The sequence below is a fragment of the Podarcis cretensis genome, assembly GCF_951804945.1.
Source record: "Podarcis cretensis genome assembly, chromosome: 5".
Classification (NCBI taxonomy): domain Eukaryota; kingdom Metazoa; phylum Chordata; class Lepidosauria; order Squamata; family Lacertidae; genus Podarcis; species Podarcis cretensis.
The window spans coordinates 30,515,706-30,539,281 of record NC_137174.1 but is presented as its reverse complement, the minus strand read 5'-3'; the positions used below and the strand labels follow the sequence as shown (position 1 = coordinate 30,539,281).

General features: G+C 38.4%; 1 protein-coding gene and 1 long non-coding RNA gene across 48 annotated transcripts in view; one reads left to right on the top strand and one right to left on the bottom strand.

Moving 5' to 3' along the window:
* Positions 1-1,683: 1,683 nt before the first annotated feature.
* COL13A1 (collagen type XIII alpha 1 chain) overlaps positions 1,684-23,576 on the bottom strand; it is a gene marked incomplete at its 5' end in the record, with an annotated part of 93,137 nt that continues 71,244 nt past the window's right edge. For 24 of the 47 annotated variants that reach the window (XM_079976307.1, XM_079976310.1, XM_079976340.1 and 21 more), the window contains 5 exons: positions 11,303-12,294; positions 16,726-16,761; positions 17,370-17,423; positions 18,219-18,272; positions 21,317-21,352. In XM_079976307.1, coding sequence (XP_079832433.1) covers positions 12,103-12,294; positions 16,726-16,761; positions 17,370-17,423; positions 18,219-18,272; positions 21,317-21,352 — 372 coding nt within the window. In that variant the 3' untranslated portion in view covers positions 11,303-12,102. The other 23 variants (XM_079976336.1, XM_079976318.1, XM_079976311.1 and 20 more) reach the window with 18 other exon arrangements.
* On the top strand, positions 11,212-13,504 carry LOC307216334. The gene is made up of 2 exons (XR_013839031.1): positions 11,212-11,305; positions 13,036-13,504. It is a non-coding gene; the product is annotated as an uncharacterized lncRNA (long non-coding RNA).

Below are 23,576 nucleotides of genomic sequence, written 5' to 3'. Positions count from 1 at the left end.
ATGGAGAACTAGTTACGGCATTTGAGCGTATATCCTCAATGTTGCTTATAATCTACTTTGCCTAAGAAAGCTATTATTATACTTGAGGCTATGTGCATATTGCTGTTTACTTCAGCTCAGTTTGCTCCCAGCACTGATGGACACATGGTGCTAACCACAATCCCTATCTATCCTCCAGCTTCATGGGAATTACTGGTGTTTGATGTGTTTCCCCTCAAACCAGCTTCTATCTGACTTGAAAACGTAAGCAGCAGTTAATCTGAGGTGTGTTCATTTCCGATAGCCATTGTCTGCGCCAGCCTAGGACGTTTTTGCCGCATGAGACAAAATAGAAAGGGCTGCTGCTTCCTCTGCAGCGCCCCCTGCCACCACTTTTCAGCAGCCACAGCCACCTGAGGTAACTGGAGGTGGTCTGGAAAAGGCCCAGCATGCTGAAGGTGGTGGTGGGGAGTAAAAGAAAGCCAGAGAGGAACAGCCTGTGAGCAGAGGAGGCGGCGGCCGACAAGCACAGGAAGCGGTGGGCGACATGCTCCTCAGAGGCTGGATCTGCCACGTGAGTTGACTGCTTCACCAGGCCTCATGGGCAGGCTGGCCCATGTGCAGATGAAAGTTTCATTGAATTGGAATGGGTGGGGAGTAGCAGGTAATGCACATTGGTTGAAGACATCCCTGCTTCCTCTCCTGTGTGTACAGCAACATAAAAATGTGATTTGGAAATGTTGCGAAGAAAACCATGTCACTGCTTTTCAAGCCACGAATGTGTATATCCTGATTTAGTATATTTTTACATAAAAAGTGAACATTTTTTTTTTGCTGCTACTTTATAAAGATCTGAGCATCATCTCCTTACATTTTGTTACAGTATAATGATGAGGTGTATGCTTGATTCCATTTCTCCAAAAAGTAATTTTGTTGGGAATGTTGAAAATAAAACTGCACTTATCCATTGATTTCCGTAGTTCTACTCTGTGTATGACTTGTTGGATATAACCCTAAACGTTTAAATCAGTATTCTGCAGAAGCTTGAAATACTTTTTTAAAAAGTGGGCATAAACTTCGGCTGCAGTTAATTTCAAAATAGCTTATCACACACACACATACTATTTAAACAGAATTATTTAGGTTAAGGCTGCAATTTTGTACCCCATTATCTGGGATACACTTCTGAGCAGGATTGTATTGGGTTGTACTTTAAAGCTACGTATAATTTGATGAGTTTGCATCTCTGATAAATAAAGGCTTATCTGAAGAAACAGGTAAAAAACAACAACAGTAACTGCTTAGGTAGATAATCCAATTTAAATGAATAAATACCTTTATCTGTTTGAAGTAAAAAGAGTTTGAAGTTGCTTTCTCACAAAGCTTATTAAATATTACCCTACAATATTTAGTTGGCATGCCAAGCAGTGATTTAACAAACTGAAAATTTCATCGCAACCTATGTAAATACAAAGATGTCTATTTCAAATCAGTTGAAGCCTATGTAGGAGAATGTAGAAACAATGCCCCAACAATGCAATATATTCCAGTTTAATTAAATTTTAAATATTTGTACATCAAATAAAACGAGATAAAAAGCATATGTTGTCATGTAAATTGACAAAACCAGAAACAACAACAAATTGTTTCTGCAAATCAGTTTCCTGCAAAAACTGGCTCCATAACGAAAGTCTTTTTTTAAAAAAATAATAAAACCAAATATTAATTCAAAAGATTAGCTACTCGTATAATTTTTTAAACAAATTCTGATAGCTTAAATATCTAGAATGAAATGATGACTTTAAAGCTATTACAAGAGTCCCATTGATTATTGTGAGGTAGGATACCACAAAAAAAATCTTAAATGGCAGGTTTCTGTCTGCCCTGATTTTAATATCTTTACCTACTATTTATGAAGGTTCCTAGAATTTATTTATAATCTACCTTAACCTGGATTTGGAAATAATTCCTATAGGGTCTGTCCACTTTGAATTCATGACACTAGTTTTGTTGTTGTTGGTAAATGCACACAGAAGGCAAATAAAACTAATTTGTCATCTTTCAATAAGTCACATGAGTAAGATATGATGGGTCCTTGGAAATATTTGCATGGGTCTTTACTCACAGGAAATTCTTCAAAAAAATCAATTCCTTTGCATGCAAAACATGATTTTTGGACATGCATCTTTAGACATTGTGGTGCTGGATCCCATAATTAACTGAAGGGGAAGAAAAATTGCTGCTAGCATTCCAAAAATGCTTGCACAAGAGTGCACAGAGCTATTGTAGATGGCTTTTCTAGGAGTTCTCATGCTCATACAAAAGTTTGCATAGCTGCTAGAACATATTTAGAATTAATTTCACTTTCGATATCTTTTTTGCTGTTTGGCACGCACTGATTTCTAGTTTTGGAAGAACATGTAGAATGAAGACTAGAAATTTTTGATTACATATATTGGAGAAAATTTGGTAGATACATTAAATAGGAGTTTAAATATATTTATGAAAATATATTTGTTGCATGAGGAGGATATGTACTCATTTGCAAGAGTCACTAGAATTAGTGGCACTGATTGAAGGGATATGAAAGATGTAGAAGTGAGGTGTTGAAGTGTATTGGGATGCGGAGACATACGGAATTTTCTCTAAATGGATGTTGGCACTCACCAGGAGCAATGTATTAACAGGAAAAGGTAGCTAATTGATTTACCATCAGACCCTTATACTTCCCATTACTGTCTGTAATCTCAAAATAGTATAGTAAGTAGTCAAAAATAATAGCAACAATAAAACCTAAGATTAATGCATGTAAAAACTATAATTCCTTCTCCATACATCATTTATAAAGCAAAGCTGGTATTTAGTTATTTAGATATAAAACCATTGAGAGCTAACAAATATGCAAGCAACCCAAATGCCCAAAGATTATATAGACTGCGTAATGAACTTAGCGTTTAAGTGCTCAATTAATTCATAAATATAATGGGGATCATGCAAGATCCATTTTGTCTAGCGTTCTGTTTTCAATAGAGGAAGCTTACAAGGAGAGTGTGAAGGTGATGGCAGTCCTCTCTTGCTCATTCCTCAGGCTCTTCATGTCCAGAGCTATACTGTGTCTGAGCAAGGAGTTGTTTACTTAGGACAATTTGGATGTTGAAAGTTAAAGCACAGGAAAGTGTCTTATTGGATCACAAAATTGGCAGTATAGAGGTTAGTTTCATTTTCACAATCGCTTCAAACAGAACAGACATGTTTGAGTCTGTTTTCGTTTAGAGACACCACCTGTCATCAAAAGAGACCATTTCTTTGCCCTTCCTGGTCCCTACATTTTGTGTAAATTGTTACTATTATTGAAAGAGACCATTTTGATCCCTCAATCCAGCTCTAGTGGTGCATAGCTAATGTGCCAGAAGGATGGGGGTGCACAGTTAGATGCACATTCACTGGAATGTGAATCCCTGTCCTCTTCCTGGTGTTGTTAGCCAAACATAACTGAGTTGCTAGAGCTTGATTGGGGGCCTGTATTTAGGGAGTCCACAGTTGTTTGGTCCCCAGGGTAGTCTGTGGAAAAAAGAAAACTTCCGAGCTGAACATCTGCCCATCAGCAAAAAAGCACCAATAAGATAGTGTACTTGGAAGGCAAGAAAACATCCCTAACAACAAATGATTTAGGAACTTAAAATTTTCTTGCTTTCCATATCAAAACACAGCTACAGAATATATAACAAAATAAAAAAGGAAATGTAATATTAAAAAATGAATATATTAAAGTACAAAGGCACACCGCCCTGCAGTTGGACACATTCTTACCTCAACAAAACAAGAACTTCTGCAACAAACCTGATATGCAAAAATAGCAGTCCCTGTTAATACTTACAATGAATAAGTCTTATATCAAAAATGTTTTGAAGTAACATTCAATTTCTTCTTGTTCTTTGTGAGCACACACTCTCCCTGATCTGAAGAACATTCAGTCCAATCCAAAATTTTGCAGGTGCATACATAAAGAATTCGTAAGTGCAGAGGGCTTTCTCCTCATTGCTGGGCAGTCCTCTGTATGCATTCCCATTGTCCATATGGAGCCACCTCCAACATTGCAGTGAACACCTCTTTGCTGACCAGATTGTATGTGTGGAGGTTGGGATGGGAACAATCCTTGAAACCTAGCAGGACATCTAAATTATGGGTACACTGCAACACAGATCCATGCTTATGCCCCATTGATTTCAGTGGCATTGGTTCATAATGGTGCACTTAACTGTGCCCAGTGTGGTATAATTATAAGAACTTAAGCGCAAGTCTCATGAACAACTACCCTGTATCACTTTTGACTTGCCCATTTCTGGTTTTTCTGCAGTTAAAGCTGTGGCAGAAATCATCTAGTGATGAAATAGTACCCAGTGGCAATTAAGGTTTCCAGTAACCAGTTTATACTGTTTGTTCTCAGTATTGTGAAATCCTTCTATTTTCTTACTGAATAGTTCAGGCTCTGCACTAAACTATGATTTATAAGCAATCAATGAAACATAATGGTTTAGATCCCAGATTGCTGTTCTAATCAGAAGTGAGGGATTTTAATTTGCAGGCCCCCATAGCATATCCCCAAAGTATCTCAGTCACTACTAACAGACTTTCAGGGGACTAGAGGGAAGGTGGGGGGAGCCTCATTCCACAAATTCTGTCCTGGTGAAAGAAGCATCCAACAATCAAAGCAATCATGTGTGTTTCCTTAAGAATTTATGGGTTGTTGCTATTTGAGTGTTTACTGACAGTTCTCATCTAGAGCTTTGTGGGCATTCCAATGTGAATATGCTATTTCTGCATGAATCCATTTTCAGCAATGTAGGATGCAGATCTGCATGTGTAAACATGTATACACAGAATTGCCTCCTGTGAAAGGGATAAGGGAGCCCAAAAGTATGCAAAAGTGTTGTATGCAAGGGGCTGTTGGGGCAGTTTAACTGTGCTAGAGCCCTGGGGGAGCATTCAGAAAAGGAAAAAAAACCATCAAGTAAATTACAGATGAACTAAATGCGTTTTTGGCACAAGTCTTCACAATAGAAGACATCCCAGAGATACCTACACTTAAAACAAATTAACAATAATACACATGGACTACAGGAATCAGTAGAAGTTTTAAACCTAGTTGACAAAATAGTAAGTTACTGGGACTACATTGCATCCACTTGAGACTTCTTAAATAACTCAGATGATATTACAAAACTATCAAAATTCAAAAGGGGCGAAGTTGTCATTAAAACTGTCAGCACATTATTGGAAAGTTATATTTCCCCCCCCTAATCTTTTGTCCCAAAAAGTCTGTTAAAGTGGTACCCTTATGTTTTTAGCACTGGGATAGTTCCACTGAAAAGGGAACCTAGAGAAATTGAACAGAGTTTTATCATGGCAGAAAATACTTCATGACAAATATGTTTCTAGTATGAAAAATGTCTGAAAATGAGTAGAACTAAAATAATGTAGAAAAGAAATCAAACATTTATCAAATTTAAAATTAACTTCTAGTACACCAAAAGGATAATAACTTTCTTGCAGAAAAATAAATGGTAGCTTTTGAAGAGAAGCCATGAAAAGGTTAACGATGGAATCATCATGTGAGTAAATGAATGTTTGTCACTGGGCAACCAGGAAAGATGGCAAAGTGTTGCTGTATCTTCACTGAGCTGCTTTTCAGAATCAATATTCAAGTTTATTGCTTAGAAGTATGAGAAAAATAGCCCCTCTTCTGAAAAAAGCAACAACCACAGAAAGTTGTCTTATGTCCTAATGTTCTTCACATCAGCTGCTGCATGACATGTCAAGATTTTCGGACGAAGGCTCCTATTATCAAAACAGACTGAATTGAATGAAAAATGATGAAACAGAAGCCAGTTTCTCTCACATCTGGCACTGGTGCCGACCTCTGGAAGGAGAGAGCAAAAACCACTGGGGTGTCCATCTTCTGCAGCCTCACCAGGTCCACTGTTCAGGAACAAAGCTCTGGTGCGCGTGGCTCAAGAATACTTCCGTGCTCCTTGGAGGCAACTCATTCAATAGCTTCAGCAAACCTTCAAGCAGGATGTTCTTCTGTCACCACTGTAGGCCTTCCACAAATATCTCCACTCTCTTACTTGTTTCATTATTTGGCTATCAGCCAAGGAGTTTGACCCTTTAAGTGACAGATATATAATTTCATATAGAAATGTCCTTTCAGATATTAGTAAAAGTGCTGCTCTCATGTACTTAAAACTATGCAAAATCTCAAATCTAATTTTATCTGTGTTCCACTGGGCTCCACTTAAACGTTTATAATCCTTAGCAGCAAGTATTTTTCACTTATCTATTTTGGGTTTTGCACCTGTGCCATCCCTTTTCTGAAAATGATGGGAGTCTATCACACCTCCCTGAAATAATGTGAGTGGATTGCAGCTAGTATGTTGCACAATCCTTTGCTCTACTCAGAATAGTGACCTTGTAAACCAGGAACAGTCTAGTTTCCTGTTGTGCCCTGATAGTGAACTAAATCTGAGTTGGATTTCATAACGATTCATTTGGGGTGCATCCATGGGGATGCAGTGCACATTTTGAATTGTCAGCTGCAGAATTTGGTAGATATACACCATATATTTAAAGACCAACAAATTTAAAGCACATAACTCGCCCAAAAAATCCCAGGATCTGTAGTTTCCCCCTTCACAGTGCTACAATTCTGTCTTTTTTAAACTACAGTTCCCAGGATTCTTTGGAGAAAGTAATGTTCTTTCAATGTGTGTTGGGTATGCTTTAAATGTATGTTGCGGATCTGTTATTAGTGTGGATATTGGTGGTAATCGTGATGGGGAATTTGCATGGTGCATGAACTGAGTGACATCTTTTAAAATACTGGTCTGCGTCTATAGTATACATAACTAGTGCTGCTTCCAGGACTAAGAGAAATACATAGCAGTAATCTACACAAGGCTAAGCCTTCATTTGTAGTACTATGTTTTCCATGCTAAAGTTCAAGAAAATGCTGAGAAGCCAGAAGAGATTTAGAAGGATATGAGAAGAATGACAAGTCACATGGGGAAATGAGAAAATAATTGGAAATGTTCAGCTGAGGCACACACACCTCATGACCTACCAAGGCAAAGCATATCCTGCTGTGGGTTTGTCCTGGTTTCAGTGGATTGACCAGAAAGCTGCTCTTTCCTCTATGTGAAGTGGTCAGCATATATTTAGTTAAGAATCTATCATATGTTAATAATGTCAAGGGAAACTTAACAGACTGTTCACTGATCTGAGGGCACAACTAGATGTGACCTTGAGATCCTTAGCTGCAGCCTGGGGTCTCCTGGGGTCAGGACCACCACTCTGGGCCTCTTGGGTTCATGTATTTTAATTGATAGTGGCCAGAATTAATTATTTTAGTCTCTTGCATTACCTTTAGTTTGGCACTGAAGTGAGGACAAGAAGCAACATGTGTTAAAACCAGAGGAAAACAGCCGTTGTTTGGGTTGTGAGATCTTGCAGGGTGCAGGGGCAAACAGGGAAATGCTGAATAAATGCATCTTAGTGCAATAACATTTGATGCTCCTTAGAATGAAATATTTGAAGAGCAGCAATGCATGGGAAGAGAGGCAGCAGATTTTAAAAGACGTCCAAGAACTGAAAAGGGTTATTATGAATGCTAGAAGTTTCTACTGTGTTCAGTGGGACCAACTTCCTTATTGTAAGGGTGTATAAGATTGTGCACTTAGTTGTGTATCGGAAGCCTGCTGTTCCCACCAATGACTTCCTCACTGAAATGTTAACCTTAGCTTTAACTGATTCTAGAAGATCAGTGCTTTTTGTATGTGCATGTTTTGTTATCCACAAATTCTCTCCTCCTAGTTATTTCATCAGTGGTGCCCTCTGCTGGCAATAGGCTTGAACACAGGTGGTCCCTGTTGTTTCTCACTTTGTTGGCTTACGTTTCCCCATGAAATACCATTATATATATATATGATTTATTTTACAAATGTTAATTTCATTTCATTTTAATAATGAAAGTCCATAGTATTTTAAGTTGTTCTTGCATTCATTGTCAAATGGCTTTGTTGGTCTTCCTATGTAAATAGAATGATTCTTCCTGGCACCTTAATGCAATAACTTATTTAGCTGTATCACTTAGTATGAGTGCACAAATATCATGCAAATATTGCAGCTGTATTCCGCAATGCAAGTAGCATAGTATCAATATACATATAATGATACAAATGACTGACAATCAGATAAAAAGGAGAAAAGTAGCATTTTCTGTACAAAAATATGCAGCTCTTTAGAATTTGAAAAATGCATTATCTTTTGGCACTTCCAAAAAGAACACTGTATAAAAATAAATATTCTATGCACAAACACACATACACACACAGGCCAGTCCATGGTTAGAATCTTCACTGCAAAAGAAAAATATAAAACTATGTTAATATCACACATAATAATTTTGAAAGGGATTTTCTGTTGAGAAGAAGTGCTGTGAAGGTATACTGTTATGTGAGTATGATCCAAGGGAAATAATCTAAGCATGTAATCAAAGCTAAGCATGTTGAAGTCTTATTGATGTAAAAGAGAGAGATTTTGCGTGTTTCATCAGTATGAAAATGTCTAGCTTTGTTGACAGGCATTTTTCTTAGGAACTGATGTCCTGGGGAAATCACCTGTTCATTTTGCATTCTTCAGTAATTGACTAGGAGAAATTTGTAACCCATTTGGTCCTATTCCCTCTATATTCACAGTCTGCACTTTGGAGTTCAAAATGCTTCACTGGAATTCCACTTTAATCAGTGGCAGTCTTATGATCTGCAGAGCTTTTAAGCTTTCTGCTTTGCTTGCTGGGCAAGGCCCACTCAGCATGCTGGCTCTGGAAGGTTAGGGATGCTCACACGACATCTCACAGGAACTTGGACAGCCCTGTGAGATCTTGCAAGAGCATTCCAGCACTGGTGTGCTGAGAGGGCATGGCCCACACAAGAAAGGCAGAGAACTTAAAAGCTCTTTTTGCACTGCGAAAACCTGGCCCAAAAAAGCTGCTAAGCTCTCTGCCTTGCTTGCATTTAACTTGTGTAATTTCAACCAGCTGGCCTTCAACTTGTGTTGAAACTACACAAGTTAAAAGCATGTAAAATGTCATCATACTGTACGAGACATCTTGTGAGAGGTTAATCACAGCACGAACTTTATGGAGAGATACTTTATCACAACGGATGCACCAGGGCATCTTAATGCTGGATTCAGCCATATAGCATACTTTTGATTGCATAAAGGCTCACAAATACTTTTACACAGAGAGTCCAATAGATATGTAACCTCTGTACAAATTACAGACTCTGTTACCAAGTCTTTAAAACCTAATTTTAAAAGTTTTGGATGTTTAATTATGAAAGTCTCTGTTTGAATAACAGAAGTGAGTTGTTAAATAAGTCTAACATTCTCATGAATGTCAAATTCTGACTTCTAAGGACCAAACTAGATATGTCATCAAACACATCATTAGTAAGCAGCTATGCGGATTAAAAGAAAAAGAATAGCGAACTTGGGGTGATTTTTGTCAGGACCGAAGTACATGGTGATAGAAGGTTTAACTCTTTCCTCTATCATGCCCCCCCCCAAAGATAATCCCTTCCAGCTGTTTTTGACCCCAGAAGGAAAGTTCTCTTTGCAGCACTACCCTCATGTGCCTGCTCTGCATTAAAAGAGAGACTGCATACAGAGATGTTTGCTAATGATGTGTTTAGCGTCATGTCTACTTAGGCTCTTAAAATATTGGCATACAGTTTATAATTTTAGGCTTTTGGTATGATTATATTATGTATACCCCTCTCTGGGCGGCTTACAGCATGGTGAATTGCTAATGTGTTTGGTTTGGTCTGAGTTATAAAAGATACATTACCCATGCATTCATCTTATTTTCATATATTTGAACAATAACATAGTACCTATAATATAGAAGTTTTTGAATTGGGACAGAAGTGTGCTATGGCCAACCCATCATGCTTTTCTGTTATAGTTACACCATGCAGAAGCAGCACATATCACAATCATGCCATTACCTTATTCCAGCATCCTTGAACTGGCAAGCCATCTTCCCCCTATAACAAAGAATGATTTAAGGAGTTCAAGACAGCAAAAGACTAAAATAAATCAGGAGAGGAAATAAATAATATAGCTGCAGAAAATATTCAAAATTTAAAATCTGTTTAGATGAGATATCCCAATGTAATACACCTTGCTTAGCCATAGATTGAATAAACATGTTTGGTACAAGAGGGCTGCCTCTGCATATAATAGAAGGCCCACATGTTCCAAATCAGAATCTTGCAACCAAATTCATGTTGGACCTTTCCATACAATCAGTTTACTGTCCAATAAGTGTGGATTCCAGATCCATTAAAACCTATGGAAGTTTTGTCACTGATTTCTGCAATGTTTTGATGTTTTGTTTAGTGCTTTGCAGGCTGTGTGTGCATCTATTATTTAAAATATCTGTAAGCACAAATAGAATAATTTTCTAAGGCTATACTTACCAAGCCATGAATATATGAGGGGAGCCAGTTTAAAGGAAAGTCCCAGTGTGTCCCCTAATACTGACAAGTGTGTGCAGCAAGCTGTATTCCTGTCACCCAGATTTCTAATTGGATTACCCATTAGTCATTCCAGTATTTTAACGTGTGTGTTTAATATATATATACATATACATTTATACATACACACAAACCTATTAAAACAAAGAGCTGGTCAGACTTGTGGATTGATCAAACTTCAGGCAGAATTATGACTGGTTTGTTCCTCTGACAACTAATATGCTTTCTAAATAGAGATTTCTCATGAGAAATAATACCCTTTTTATTATGGCAATCTTGAAATATAGTGGCAAGAAGTATGATAAATTAATGATCATTTGACACTGAAATAACCACATGTTTTCTAAACCTATTATCCTTAATGCAGACACTCTCCTCACAGTACATCTTTCCGCTGGTACATACAACTGCAAAATGCAATAACTGAAGAGCCATTAACAATGAATGAAGAAGTTCCCATTGGTACAATGGTCCCATTGGCAGGAATGAATTGTATAATGCATGTAAAATCCAAAGTTAGGGATCAGGAGTTACAATTGAGGGGATCAACAGAAGGATGTGGTCATAACTGTGTGTTTGTTTTGCAGAGGCTGGGAGGCAGAAGGAAGCATATTTATTAGTAAAGAGCAGAAATTAGGCATATCACACTTGAAAAGCATGGACTTCATACATGCTCTTAGAATACAGAGTAGTCCAGGAACTATGGCAGCAGAGTGACAAGTTAAAAAGTAAGGTTTTTTTCATGCTTGAAGCAAATAGCATATTTTAACATTGGGTTTCTTGCTTTGTTATAAGAATATGGCATCAGTTTGACTTTTCACAAGATTTTGCGTGTGTGCTTGTGTGTGTAACCAGTAATGAATGTGGTATATTCCATTGGGGGGGGGGGGAGCAACACTGAAAAGACCCATTATTGTGTGGCTAACTTTCTGCACCTTCCTTGGGTGGGGCATGCAGAGAAGAGTCTCTGATGAAGACTTCAGGGTATGGGCTGGTTCATCTGGAGAGGTGATTCTCTTTAAATGGCAAAAACAGCACTTTGAACTGAGCCTGGAAATTATTTGGTAGCTGGTGCATTTGGGCCAGAATCAGGGTAACATATTCAAACCTTATGGTCCCAGTCAATAACCTGTCTCCTGAAATCTTCAAGGAACAGATTACAATTGAACAAATTACAAATTCGGAATTTACAAAATGAAAGAACTATGCATAGTCTTTTGCCATGATACATGGGAAACCTGTAATTCTGAAATAGAGGATATGAAATAGGTGTGTTGCAGGACAAAAGTGGGAAGGCAGGGTGATGTGGCGAATAGCAAGATCTGCGGAAGGGTCACAGTTTATATATGTGAATTAGATGCTCTTTTATGTGGTGTGAGATATTTGTGAGATCATGAAAGTTAAAGAAGAAGTAAAGCAGATACGAGCGAGCAACTTTATGTTCCTTAAACCAGCATATTTATCCTCATATATTGCAGGAAAATGGTAGTAGCAACCGGTCTCACTCCAAAAGCTGTTATGAGTGTCAATGGACATCAAGCATTTGGGAGAAAGGGAGGGGATATGGAAAGGGTCTTGCAATAAAGGAAGGAAGGAAAAGCAAACTGAAACATGCAGGAAAGGGAAGGTAACACCATACCAATGGGCAAGGGGCATCCAGCCCGTCCAGCCCTGGTAACCCCGGCTCACCCTTCTCGCCTTTAAAACCTCGAAGTCCCTGTTCGTGAAATCAACCACTAGAATTACTTTAGTCAGTGCAGATAATCTCCATTTTATGGGTGGAGAAACTCAGTAGAACAATGATGTACTCAAAGGCACTCAGGTTATAGTCCCAGTGTTTTTATGTACAATGACATACAATGATATCTTTTTTAAAAAATAGTATTCTGAAATAATCAGAAGCTACTAGTTTTAAATGGAGAAGATTAGAGAATCCAAATTTTGGGGAAAGACTTCCCAGGAAGCTGATACTTAAAAGCAACTTGGTGGCAGGCGTGTTTTAGCTGTTTGGATGGCTTTGCTACAGAATTCACAGAGTTAAGGAAGTAGCTGAAATGGAATACTTTGGGGTTTTGTCACATTTTTTATTAGCTTAACTTTAAAATATCTTTAGAAAATCTTACTGAAGTACTGTTAATTTGATATGATTAAGAAAACAGAATAAAATCTTGTCATGTTCTCTGGCCAGATACAGATACAAGCTATTATAACCCAGATAAAGTAAACCAAGTAAAATACTAGTTAGCACTAGAACATTTCCTTAAAAAAATAATAATCTTATTTTGAGACATAGGAGGCAAGGAATTCTGAAGCTCTCCACATAGCTGCACATGTTTCAAATTATCTTTCAGGTGTCATCAGAAAGCCACTTGCTTCTTTGTTAAAAGTACAATTGGAGTAATTTGTCTGTATGTAAGTGGCTCAATGTCAAGAACTTTCTCCTTTTTCTTTGGACTAGATCAGTCTGTTTTCCACTGGGTGTCATAAACTGAGTACCCTGCAACACAATCAGCTGCAACATCTTTCTGATACAACATTTGCTCATCTCCAAAGTTGGCGAAGGAAGAAGGCACTTTTAGATTTCACTTTTACTCAGGCCCTCTTCACACATGCACATTCACTTGATGATTATAATGTAAAGTGATGACCCTTTACAAACAAACCCCTGTAGATGAGATCACACAGTTTTCACATTGCCTCATAACACATTTCATTTGAGATAGTTAATTCAGCAGCAAGTCATCAAGTGAACGAGTGAACACACATGTTTGAATTGGCCTTGAGTCTATGGAAGAAGCTGTAACAGTGAATCTAGAAGTTTTTAAGTGGTATTGCTTTTTCAACTGGGCCAGTTTTACTTGGCCAGGGCTTGCTCTGGCTTCCTTTATCACTTCAGTAGGTATGGCAGAGCTCCCCTCTTCTTTTTTTTCTTCTTTTTTTAAGAAATCAATTCAAGACGTCCCTGCATTGTGGTGTCATTGCCTCTTGTCCTTCTTTCTTCCCCAGTGGCTTAAAATATAAAACAATGTGCCTTATAAAACACAACATACCAATGGGCAGGGTGCATCTAATCCAGGTGCTCCTTGGTCTCCCTTATCCCCTTTAGGCCCCCTAGAGCCTTTCTTGCCCCTTTCCCCCTGTGAATAATAGTTTATTAAAAAAGATACATAAAAGATTTAGGATTATCCATTTCAAGTCAGTGTCTCATAAAAACAAAATACTGTAATGTATTAACTGTAATGTATTAACAATTAACTTCAAAAGCTTGATTTTCTTTTTCATTTAACATTCTTCATTTTTTTTTTTTTTGCTGGCTTTGGCATTTTATGTTTAAATGTATGTGTATTTTGTATTATTAAAACCTCAAATTTAAACAATAGCAAGGTGTTTGTCTTCCATTTTCATGCAGTGGCTCTTCTTTATACAGTTATATTCTTTTCCGGGCAGTGTTTGTATTGTTTTGTCATGGCCTTTGGCTAGTGCAATAAAGCTTATTTTGATTGATTGATTGATTGATTGATTGATTCAATAATCACTGTTCCTCCTGAAATGTTTCAGAATAATTAGCATTGGGAACAGCTTCTCCTCACATTTCCTCAGAAGTAATCCCATTGAGCTTAGTGGGGAATTCTGACCTACAATATCCAAGCGGACAATAAAAGTAAAATGAGTGGTGAGGATCATTACACTTTTTTCCCAATGACTAACTTTGAAAAAAACCATAATCTTGCTGAAGTTCTGTATTATTTTTTAAAAGAAACCTAGGAAGACACACTTCTGTTTAAAAATCACATATTAATCAGCTGGATCCACCATGTTTTTTTATTTAACAGGAGAGGCAACATTGGAAAATTCTTGTAAAAATGCTCTATTCTACTTTAGTTCTTAAAATAGACCCTCAAAGGGATAAAAATGGAAACCATCGGCCTCATGCTACCTCTCTGAACAATGGTGCAAAGTCACCTTGAATGAATAATGCCAACATCAAGCCAAGGACCAATAGTCAGAAAGACAACATAATTATGAAATCTTTCCAAGCCAGTTTACAAAAATCAGCAACATAGAAAAGAGGGAAACATTTTGATAAGTGCTTGTGGATGTAGGATGTAAGTGGGATTGCTGCAGAGGGAGTTTCATTTAGTAACTGGTATAAGGATTAGGTGGCGCAAGGAGACGACATAAAATCAGGCAGAGTGGGTATATTTTTTTAAGGGAAATAAATGGGTTTGTTGTTTGTTTTTTTAATAAAACAAAAATAAACTGGCAGGAAAAATGGATGGGAAAGGAGAGGTCACCCAGGATCAAACGTTGGCTTAGAGGGAGGATAATCCAGGAGAAAATGCAGACTGGGCTGTGGCAGGAAGAGAAGGAAGGATCCGGGAGAAAAGGCAAAAGAGCAGGAAGGGATAAGGGGGACAAAGGTAGACCTGTAGAAGCAAGGAACACACACACGCAAACCACACAAAGACAGGAGAAGAAGAAAAAACAGTTGAAATAACAAATTCAAGTTTAATGCACAGAATAAGCATTGGCACCTTTTCAGCTGGTTTGTCCAAATGAGCACACTCCATTCCCATGAACTGTTATAATATTGCATTTATTTCTATTTTCTTGACTGCTCTTTCTGGGAGATAAACCCCTATGGTATCACACAAGAGCCAATGGGACTGATTAGCAGAAAAGAAGGACCAAGCTGCATGGGGTGGTGGCAGCATGAGATTCATGGGTCAGAATCAGGCCTGACACTGGATCCTTATAAAACAGAACTTGGGGTGAGACTTAAAAGCACATTAGGGGCAGGCAGGAGAACCTCCTGTTCTCTGTACTTCTCCCTACCCAAATTATGTCTTCTTAGCTCTTTTTCAGCCAGGAGGACTCCTAGGCTGGAAGTAATCCTGCTAGGATAAAAGCAGCTGGAAAGAAGCAGGTGGGGTGGGAGGGGCAGGGTAAGGGGTCAGCAGTCTCCTGCTCTCTTCTGTGCTTTAAATCACCCCTTTTCCCGCTTTGTCAACATACAGCATAATGCAACCAATATTGGGTTGTGCTACCATCAAATCTAGTTTGGAAAGAATTTCCACAACTGCTGCACAAAGTATCCCATTGCCAAATCATGCTGCAAGTTAAATAACAGGCTGCCCTTGACTGTTTTACATCCATAGCACCACACATTTCATACCCGACTCAAGAAATGTTTCCAAAACATCAATTAGTCATAAAGTGTCTGCTAATGATATATGGAAGGACTCTTCATTTCTTAATGACTAAATGGATACTTATGCAGGATTTGTGTGTGCACAGTTGCTGCTCACTCTAATTCATCCCCCGCCCCCGTATTGTGATTTCAAAGTATTTGTTGCAGTTTTGCAAAACATACTCCTGCATGGTGCTTTGGATCTTTATTCTCTTTTTAAGTGGTTTCAGAATTATGAATGGCACTGAGAGTGAAAGTGGCCTCACTTTCCCCAGAGCTTTATTACAAGCAATTCAGAAACAAAGCTGTCTCTTCTTGATGACTCTTGTCTAACTGGGCAGAAGGTTCACTCATCATTCTGTGACAGTTCTCATCTGCCAATAAACTTGTTGGGACAGAAACCCAGCCTGAAGAGGTTTCTGAATTTTCAGTTTTAGTTAACCAAGACTGTTCTAAACATTTTATTAAAATTTAAAACCAACTGAAAAAGTATCAGGAACTTGCTTGATAGAGTAATCGGAATAATAACTACATTTTATTTATTTTTTAATCAAAAGGAAGTTATAAAAGCAGAGGTGGAATGATTAAGTACTCTACGCAACAGCAGCCTTGGAGAAATCATAACCTAAGAGGTAACGCTCATCATGACTGTGATGTGCTATGAAGACTTATCATCTCGTTACTTCAAGTATTGTATCACAACTTTATTTTAAGATTTTCCAAGTGTTTCATGAGAATGATTTCAAACTCTGGTTCTATTATTGCTAGCAGCCAATATTACTGCAGGCTCCTACATTCTTGAACAGGTAACATCCTTGAAAAGGATGATAAGTCTTTGGGTTATATTTTATTAGGCAGTTAGATTTTACCTTATCCCTTTTGATGTCCTCACAAATTTAATCATTCCACCGTTCCTTAAAGGCCTTAATAGTGAAAGAGCCATAATTTAAGACTTACCCGGTTTCCTTTTTCACCTGGTGAGCCTTGTGAACCCTATAATATAGGTATGAATGTTTAAAGAAGTTACTCATTTTAAAGCCAGTGCAGTACCCTGCTTAGTATTTGAATCCCCACTCAGCCATGAAGCTCATTGAGTGACATTTGACCAATCATTGTCTCTCAGCCAGACCTACTTCACAGGGTTGTTGGGATAAAATAGGGAGGCGAGGAGAACCACATATATCACCTTAGAACTACAACCTTGCTCACAAAGTGATTCATCTGATGACTGAGATGGAGAAGATCTGAATTGCTATTAGGTCACTGGGCGGGTTGGAGACGTCTTAACCTCTGTATTCATCCCATCCATTTGCCTAAATATTACCCCCGCTGTTCTTACACCAAAATTGGTGAAGCCTTGTGGAGAATGGCAAAAAATTGCTTGTGGAATCTGATCCAGCCCCCCAAGCTAGGAGTTAGCCACCTTTGAACTAGACAGAAAATTGATCATACTTTTTTTTACTTATGGAGAAATTTTAAAGCATTTAGCTTTACTCAAGTAACTGCAGCAGAAGGTCTATGTTCTCGTGCAGTAGAATTATTAAAGTGAATTTCATGGGGAAAGTGAGGTGGAGGAAGAAGAAATAATGCTCTATGCTTACAGGAAGTCCTGCTGGTCCTGTTGGTCCTGCTGTTCCAGGGTCTCCTTTATTGCCCTAAAATGAATTTAGGAAGACAGAAGTATGTCCTGATTTTGAAAGTGTACTACAGGCACAGAGAAGGTAGACCAATACTATATCTTTCATAGTAGCAAGTTACTTCTGAGCCTTAGGCGACAGAATTGTATTTTCAGTTTCACATAATTTTTTCTCAAGCTAGCGTGGAATTGGAAAGGAGAGATTTCCACCTCCATCCCCGCAAAAAGGTCCCCAAAGTGTCGGTTAAACTGTATTTTGCTGACTAGCAACAGAATAGTGTTAAATAAACATTCCTTTTACTGTTTATCTCTGAAAAGGTATCATGTTCACATAACAAAACAAATTAGAAGTGAAAAAGAGACAGTGGAAATATCCATTAGGTAAGGTAAAAAGGTAAATGACCTCTGGACAGCTAAGTCCAGTCAGAGACGACTATGTGGCCAGCATGACTAAACCACTTCTAGCACAACGGAACACTGTGATAGAAGCCAGAGCACATGGAAGCGCTGTTTACTTTCCTGCTACAGTGGTACCTATTTATCTACTTGCACTAGTGTGCTTTTGAACTGCTGGGTTGGCAGGAGCTAAGACAGAACAACAGGAGCTCACTCTGTTGCAGGGATTCAAACTGCCAATCTTCCAATCTGCAAGCCCAAGAGACTCAGTGGTTTAGACCACAGCACCACCTGCATCATGCCATCCATTAGGAAGCATTACTTATAACATCAGAAAAGTAAAATTTGCTGCGTTTAAGATGTATTGGACTTGTAACAGACAGCCGGTATATGGACCTGTTTGCTATAGGTTGCTCACCCTCTCTCCTTTTGGTCCTGCTGGTCCTGGAACTCCAACTGGTCCCGGAGTACCCTGAAATTTTAGGGAGAAATAAGTCCATGAAGCCATTTACTCAACATATTTCAAACTGGATAAGAAAAAAAGAGGAGTTTTTGGTTATTCAGGTAGACACTTAAATACTACAGCTTTTAAAGTTGATGACCATCATTATTGTATATACAAAGCAGAACCACGTCTGGGCTGGTTGAGATGATAAAAAATATAAAAGACATTTCCTGAAACATTAGATGAAATATTTATTCCTTTACAATCATCAACAAAGCTAAAAGCTGTAGCAAAAGGGGGGCAATGCATGTTCATACTTAAAGCCTTTTAAAAGTGGTTGGGTAGAGTAGGGGAAAAGTAAAGTTTGCATCACTTTTTACATAGGCAGCTCATCATGCAGGTTGACAGATCACCATGCCACAGGCAGTAATGAAAATGTACAGTAATATAATAGAGAACATGAGAAGGTCTTGTTCATTTTCAAGTCCTTATCTGCCATTTAAATTTAACTTCAGTGGGGCAGAGAATGGTGTGTTTTGGTTTTCGCTCTGGGTGCTTCTAGACAAGACAGAGGCTTATTGTGGAGTCAGTGCTGCTCACGCACTCAGGTTTTTTTGCACTGTCCATATGATGATGATGTTATCAACATACCCACCCACATATTGTTTTACATTTCTCTTAATGCAGAAAACCCAATAAGTAACAAATAACATGTTATACATCTGTGGTCACCATAGGCTTGTGGATGTTATTTATTTATTTATTTAATGAATAGTTTATCACATGTGTGGTGATGTGATAATAGTCCCCATTGCCACATCCCTGCCTGCTTCCACTTGAGCACAACATAACCATTGTATTTTCAGCACACCAGCCTGCCTGGTATCACCAATCCAAACAATCTAGTCTGGAAAAGCTATTCCCTAAATATCTCATCACAAGTGGGGGAATACCTTGGAGACTGTAATCACAGCACATAGATCAGAACTTCTCTTTAAAAAGAAACAAACCAAAGATTTTGTGCAAGACCTCTTTATCATAATTTCTATAGAGCTAAATAATGTATTTTTAAAAACACACACAAACATGGAAACAGATGTTTCCCACCAATCAAGGACCTCCCACTAATGTGGCTGGGAAACAGCAGAATGCATGTGAAAAACAAGTGTGTGGGTGGTTGTGCGCCAACTGCGCACACAGAAAACCTGGATCTTAACTGGTGTGTAACATATAGCCCCCCATCTGGAAGTGCCTTCAATAGCATTTCCCTTTTTATAGCCAAGTTCTACCAAAATTTTATTGGGTTTATGAATCAAATAAATCCATGCACAATCTAGCTTAAGCATCAGTTCATACACTCAAATTAATCAGTCAATCCATCTTCCCAGGGAACTCTGGGAGATGTAGCTCTGTGGCTGCACAATTATAAGTTTAACATAATATCACATTGATCCCCCTCAGTCCTAGATATCGCTCTATAAATTCAAGTATACATAAAGAAATCTAGTTTTTAAATACAAAACAAGCAGTACAACCTGCTACAACAACTTGGCACTGGAGGTTCCATTGTGATTTCACAGAAATCAAAATTATGGAGTCTGTGACACAATATGAAGACCTAATGGAAACAGTTGCCCATTTGCAATCCAAGGAGGTGCTTTGTAAAATGGGTTAGTATAGTTATTCTGTCTTTCAGCATGAAGAGTTGGCCAGCAGAATTCATAGGTAGTTAACTCAATATTGTCAATTCTGAACAAGCCTAGTCAGCTTAGTCACAGTGTTACAGAATATCTAGCCATACCTCACAAGCATTCTGACACCTTCACAGTCTCTTGCATTGCCAAAATGATAACCTCTCTATTGCTTTCATTATCACTTATCCCCCAAAAGGTGAAAGCAAGACACACAAATCAAAGAGTCCATATTTATTATAGTTCAGTTTCAGATTTACTACATGAACGTGAGCAAATGAGTCAGGAACTGTTATCCAAGGATTGATGGCTGTGTGAACTGGCTGAAATGACCCAAGCCAAAACAGGAAGAGAACTCTAGAGCCTTATCATGGAAGCTGCTGTTAAGCTAGTAGCCTCCTGGGACCAACAAATTCAAGAGCATTGTCCGTTTTAGATTAGGATGGATCTGAGTAGATCACTGAGTAAATATGAAGGCCCACTTTGACATGTTGCAGTACACTGTTCCTAAAATAATGGTTCATCCATATTTTCACTTGCCTTGTATTTTGATCATATTGTGTACCAATTAATTTTCTTGGGTCCGAGAGCTTTTCTTCTTGTTCTGCAGCTGTGCCTTGCAAAAATCTGATTGTACCCGCTGAACTGAAGTTTGGTTAAGCAAAATCTCTCTTTGGATTTTCTGTGCATCTTATAAGATTTGATTCAGCAGGCAAGACTGGGTTTTTGCAAGGCACAGCCACAAGATAATGAGAAAAGCTCTCAGACCTGGGGAAATTAATTGGTACACAATATGACCAAAATACAGGTCGAGCAAAAGTGTGAATGAGCCCCTAAGTCTTATTCCCATGTCTCATGCACATATGACAAGCATCCTAGGCTATAGTGAGATCAGAACAAGAAATTGGTTGCAATGCATTGCTTGAATGTGCTTGAAATAAAAATGCAATAGAGTGCCTTTTGCTCACATAAGACATTTACAAAGCATTACTATGGCTGAGAAAAGTGGAAGGAGATGCTTTAAGCAAGCTTTCCATGGGGAGAGAAAAGAAGACAGTTGACAACTGACAATATGAGAGACAGAAGTACATAACATTAATAATGGGTACATGCAAAAAAATCATTTATAATTTACAATATATTACAAGTAAATAAAATAAAACCAGGTTATCTTTAGGGCTAAATTCCCAGACCTGTGGAAATGTGTAACGATGTGAATTAAAACTTTATGGTTGTTCGGCATCAAAATGTAGCAGCTGCATTTGTTCTGCCTCAGCTTTTTGGAAAGACAATGATACAGATACGGTTGTGGCAAGACAAAGAAGACAAACCACAGCATTAGGGGATAGGAATGTAGGGTAAGAGAGAAATGGAACTCACCAGTGGGCCAGGCCTGCCGTCTAAACCTGAAGCACCCTGGACAGACAAGGAAGGGTTAACAAAACAAAAGGCGAGGAGGAAGGGAGGGTGAGGAGGAGGGGAAGGGAGAGGTGAGTGAAGCAGTGACTGGAGACAAACATATGCTCACAATAAAACAACAAAACTTGGATCTCAGGGACAGGTGATGGCACTTACAAGGAAACCAACAAAAAACAAGACACTGAATGTAACATGGTCTGATTGCTTTAGGTTGCCGGTGAGAATGCAGCACACCAGCATACTCTACCAGAATAAACAGGCCTAGCTTTGGGAGAGCATCGCTGCTGTCTCATGCTCTATAGCTGAGGTTGCGATGGTAACAGGAGAGCTGATGGCAATCCTTAGGCCATCAGTGGGAGTTGCTTTGAATCCCAGCACATTTACTGTAGCATCTGATGAAGGCACAGCTCTTTACCTTGGCCTCTATCCGACACCTGTGAGAGATATACCTCACCCTGTCTATTCACCCTGTTGTCCTGATTTTAATGTGCTTTAACTGTTTTCAGTAGTGCATTTTTAGATAGTGGCAACCAACCTTGGGATGTCATTGTGAAGGATAGGTAAGACATTAGTAGGGATGTGGGGGGAACTGGTTCAGTTTGCATTCCAATGCAACCTTCCCAAAGCTGTACTTAACAAACAGAAACAGAAACATCGCTCTGCTCTGAAATTCATACTTTTCAGAATTTTGCGGTGCAATTCTTCAACCAAAAGATTGCATACAAAAATGTGTTGTTAGTATAAAAAAATAAATCATTCTATAAGGAGGAAACTGCTTGCTAAAATGCTGATACTAGGCAAAATTGTGCACAAAAATGCATATATCAGGAGAAATGTTCACAAAAATGCACATAGATTTTCATGTGGACTTTTAATTCCTTTAAAAATAAATAAATAAATTGCAAAATGCAAGTCTGGAAAAATGAGAAATAGATGGGGGGAAATTGACAGATCTGTCCACCCCCAAGCTCTAGTCATACATAAACAAGTTACTGATGTTGCATGTTGTGCACAAAGGCTGCATTCTCATTCAGGTATTTGAATACTAGTCAGCTTATGACTGTTTGTTTCTAACCCAGCAAGTGAAATGTGCAATAAGACTAATTATATCAGCTAGATAGGAGAGACTATTAGAACTGTGAATGATCAAGCACATAAATTTGTTAAGCTGCCAATTTCTGATGGGCTTCTTTTTTTAAAAAAAAAACAACCCAACAACTTGAAGGAAGAAATTGGTTGGTTGAAATGCAAATTAAACAATGATCATTGGTGATTTATTAGGTTCTTCAAGCAAGAGAGAGAATACAAAGAAAGATGGGCACTGTTTAAATCTAGACAGGCTGACTGAATTAGCAAACACACTTAACACAATACCTGCAGAAGATACATGGCCTCTGAACACAGAATCCATTTAGCTATCACAGGAAATTTCTGTCAATGGAATTTCTCTAATCTTTTTTTTTTAAAAAAAAAATCCAGCCAAGTTACTGAATTCCGTATTGTGTGTCTTGTGAAGTACTTTCTTTTGGCTTTCCTGAACCTACCATAAATCAATTTCACTGGGTGACCCCCAAGCTCTAGTAACTGAAACAGTTTCGTGTGTTTTTGTAATTTGCTTTCTTCCACAGATACACTCTAAAGAGTATCACGATGTGACCCTGAAAGAGAAAATTTTCAGCAAGAGAGCCCCAGCGTATGAAGAAATTCTGACCAGTTCCTGTACAACATCTTCTGTACTCTCATTTCTTTGAAAGGTGGTAGCAAGATGCATTTGACATCACCACTTTCTATACGCATTGGAATTTGGCTATATTTGTTGCAGTATTTGCTCATGGAATGGTGCTGAATCTTCATATGCACACACCTCATCCTCTGCTAGGGTCAAGAGACTTTGAAACTGGCACCAACTTGCAGTAATATTTCTAATGGGATAATGTGCAAGGACAATGGGACATAAGTCTTGAAAAATTAGCCCTCAGTTAATATGGTGATGTATCCATAAGGTTAGCTAACTAAAAACTCTATGAATGCACACTGTTGTTCTTATCCAACAAGGGAGATCCATGTTTGAAGAACAGACTTCCACTCAAGCAACTAATGTTTAGGCACATTCCAATTTTCTCCTGGACTTCATTGAAGTGACTGGATACAGAGCTTTTGTTACAGATAGGGATGAACATATACAGCAGGAACCACTAGCCGATTGTGTCACAGCTAGGAT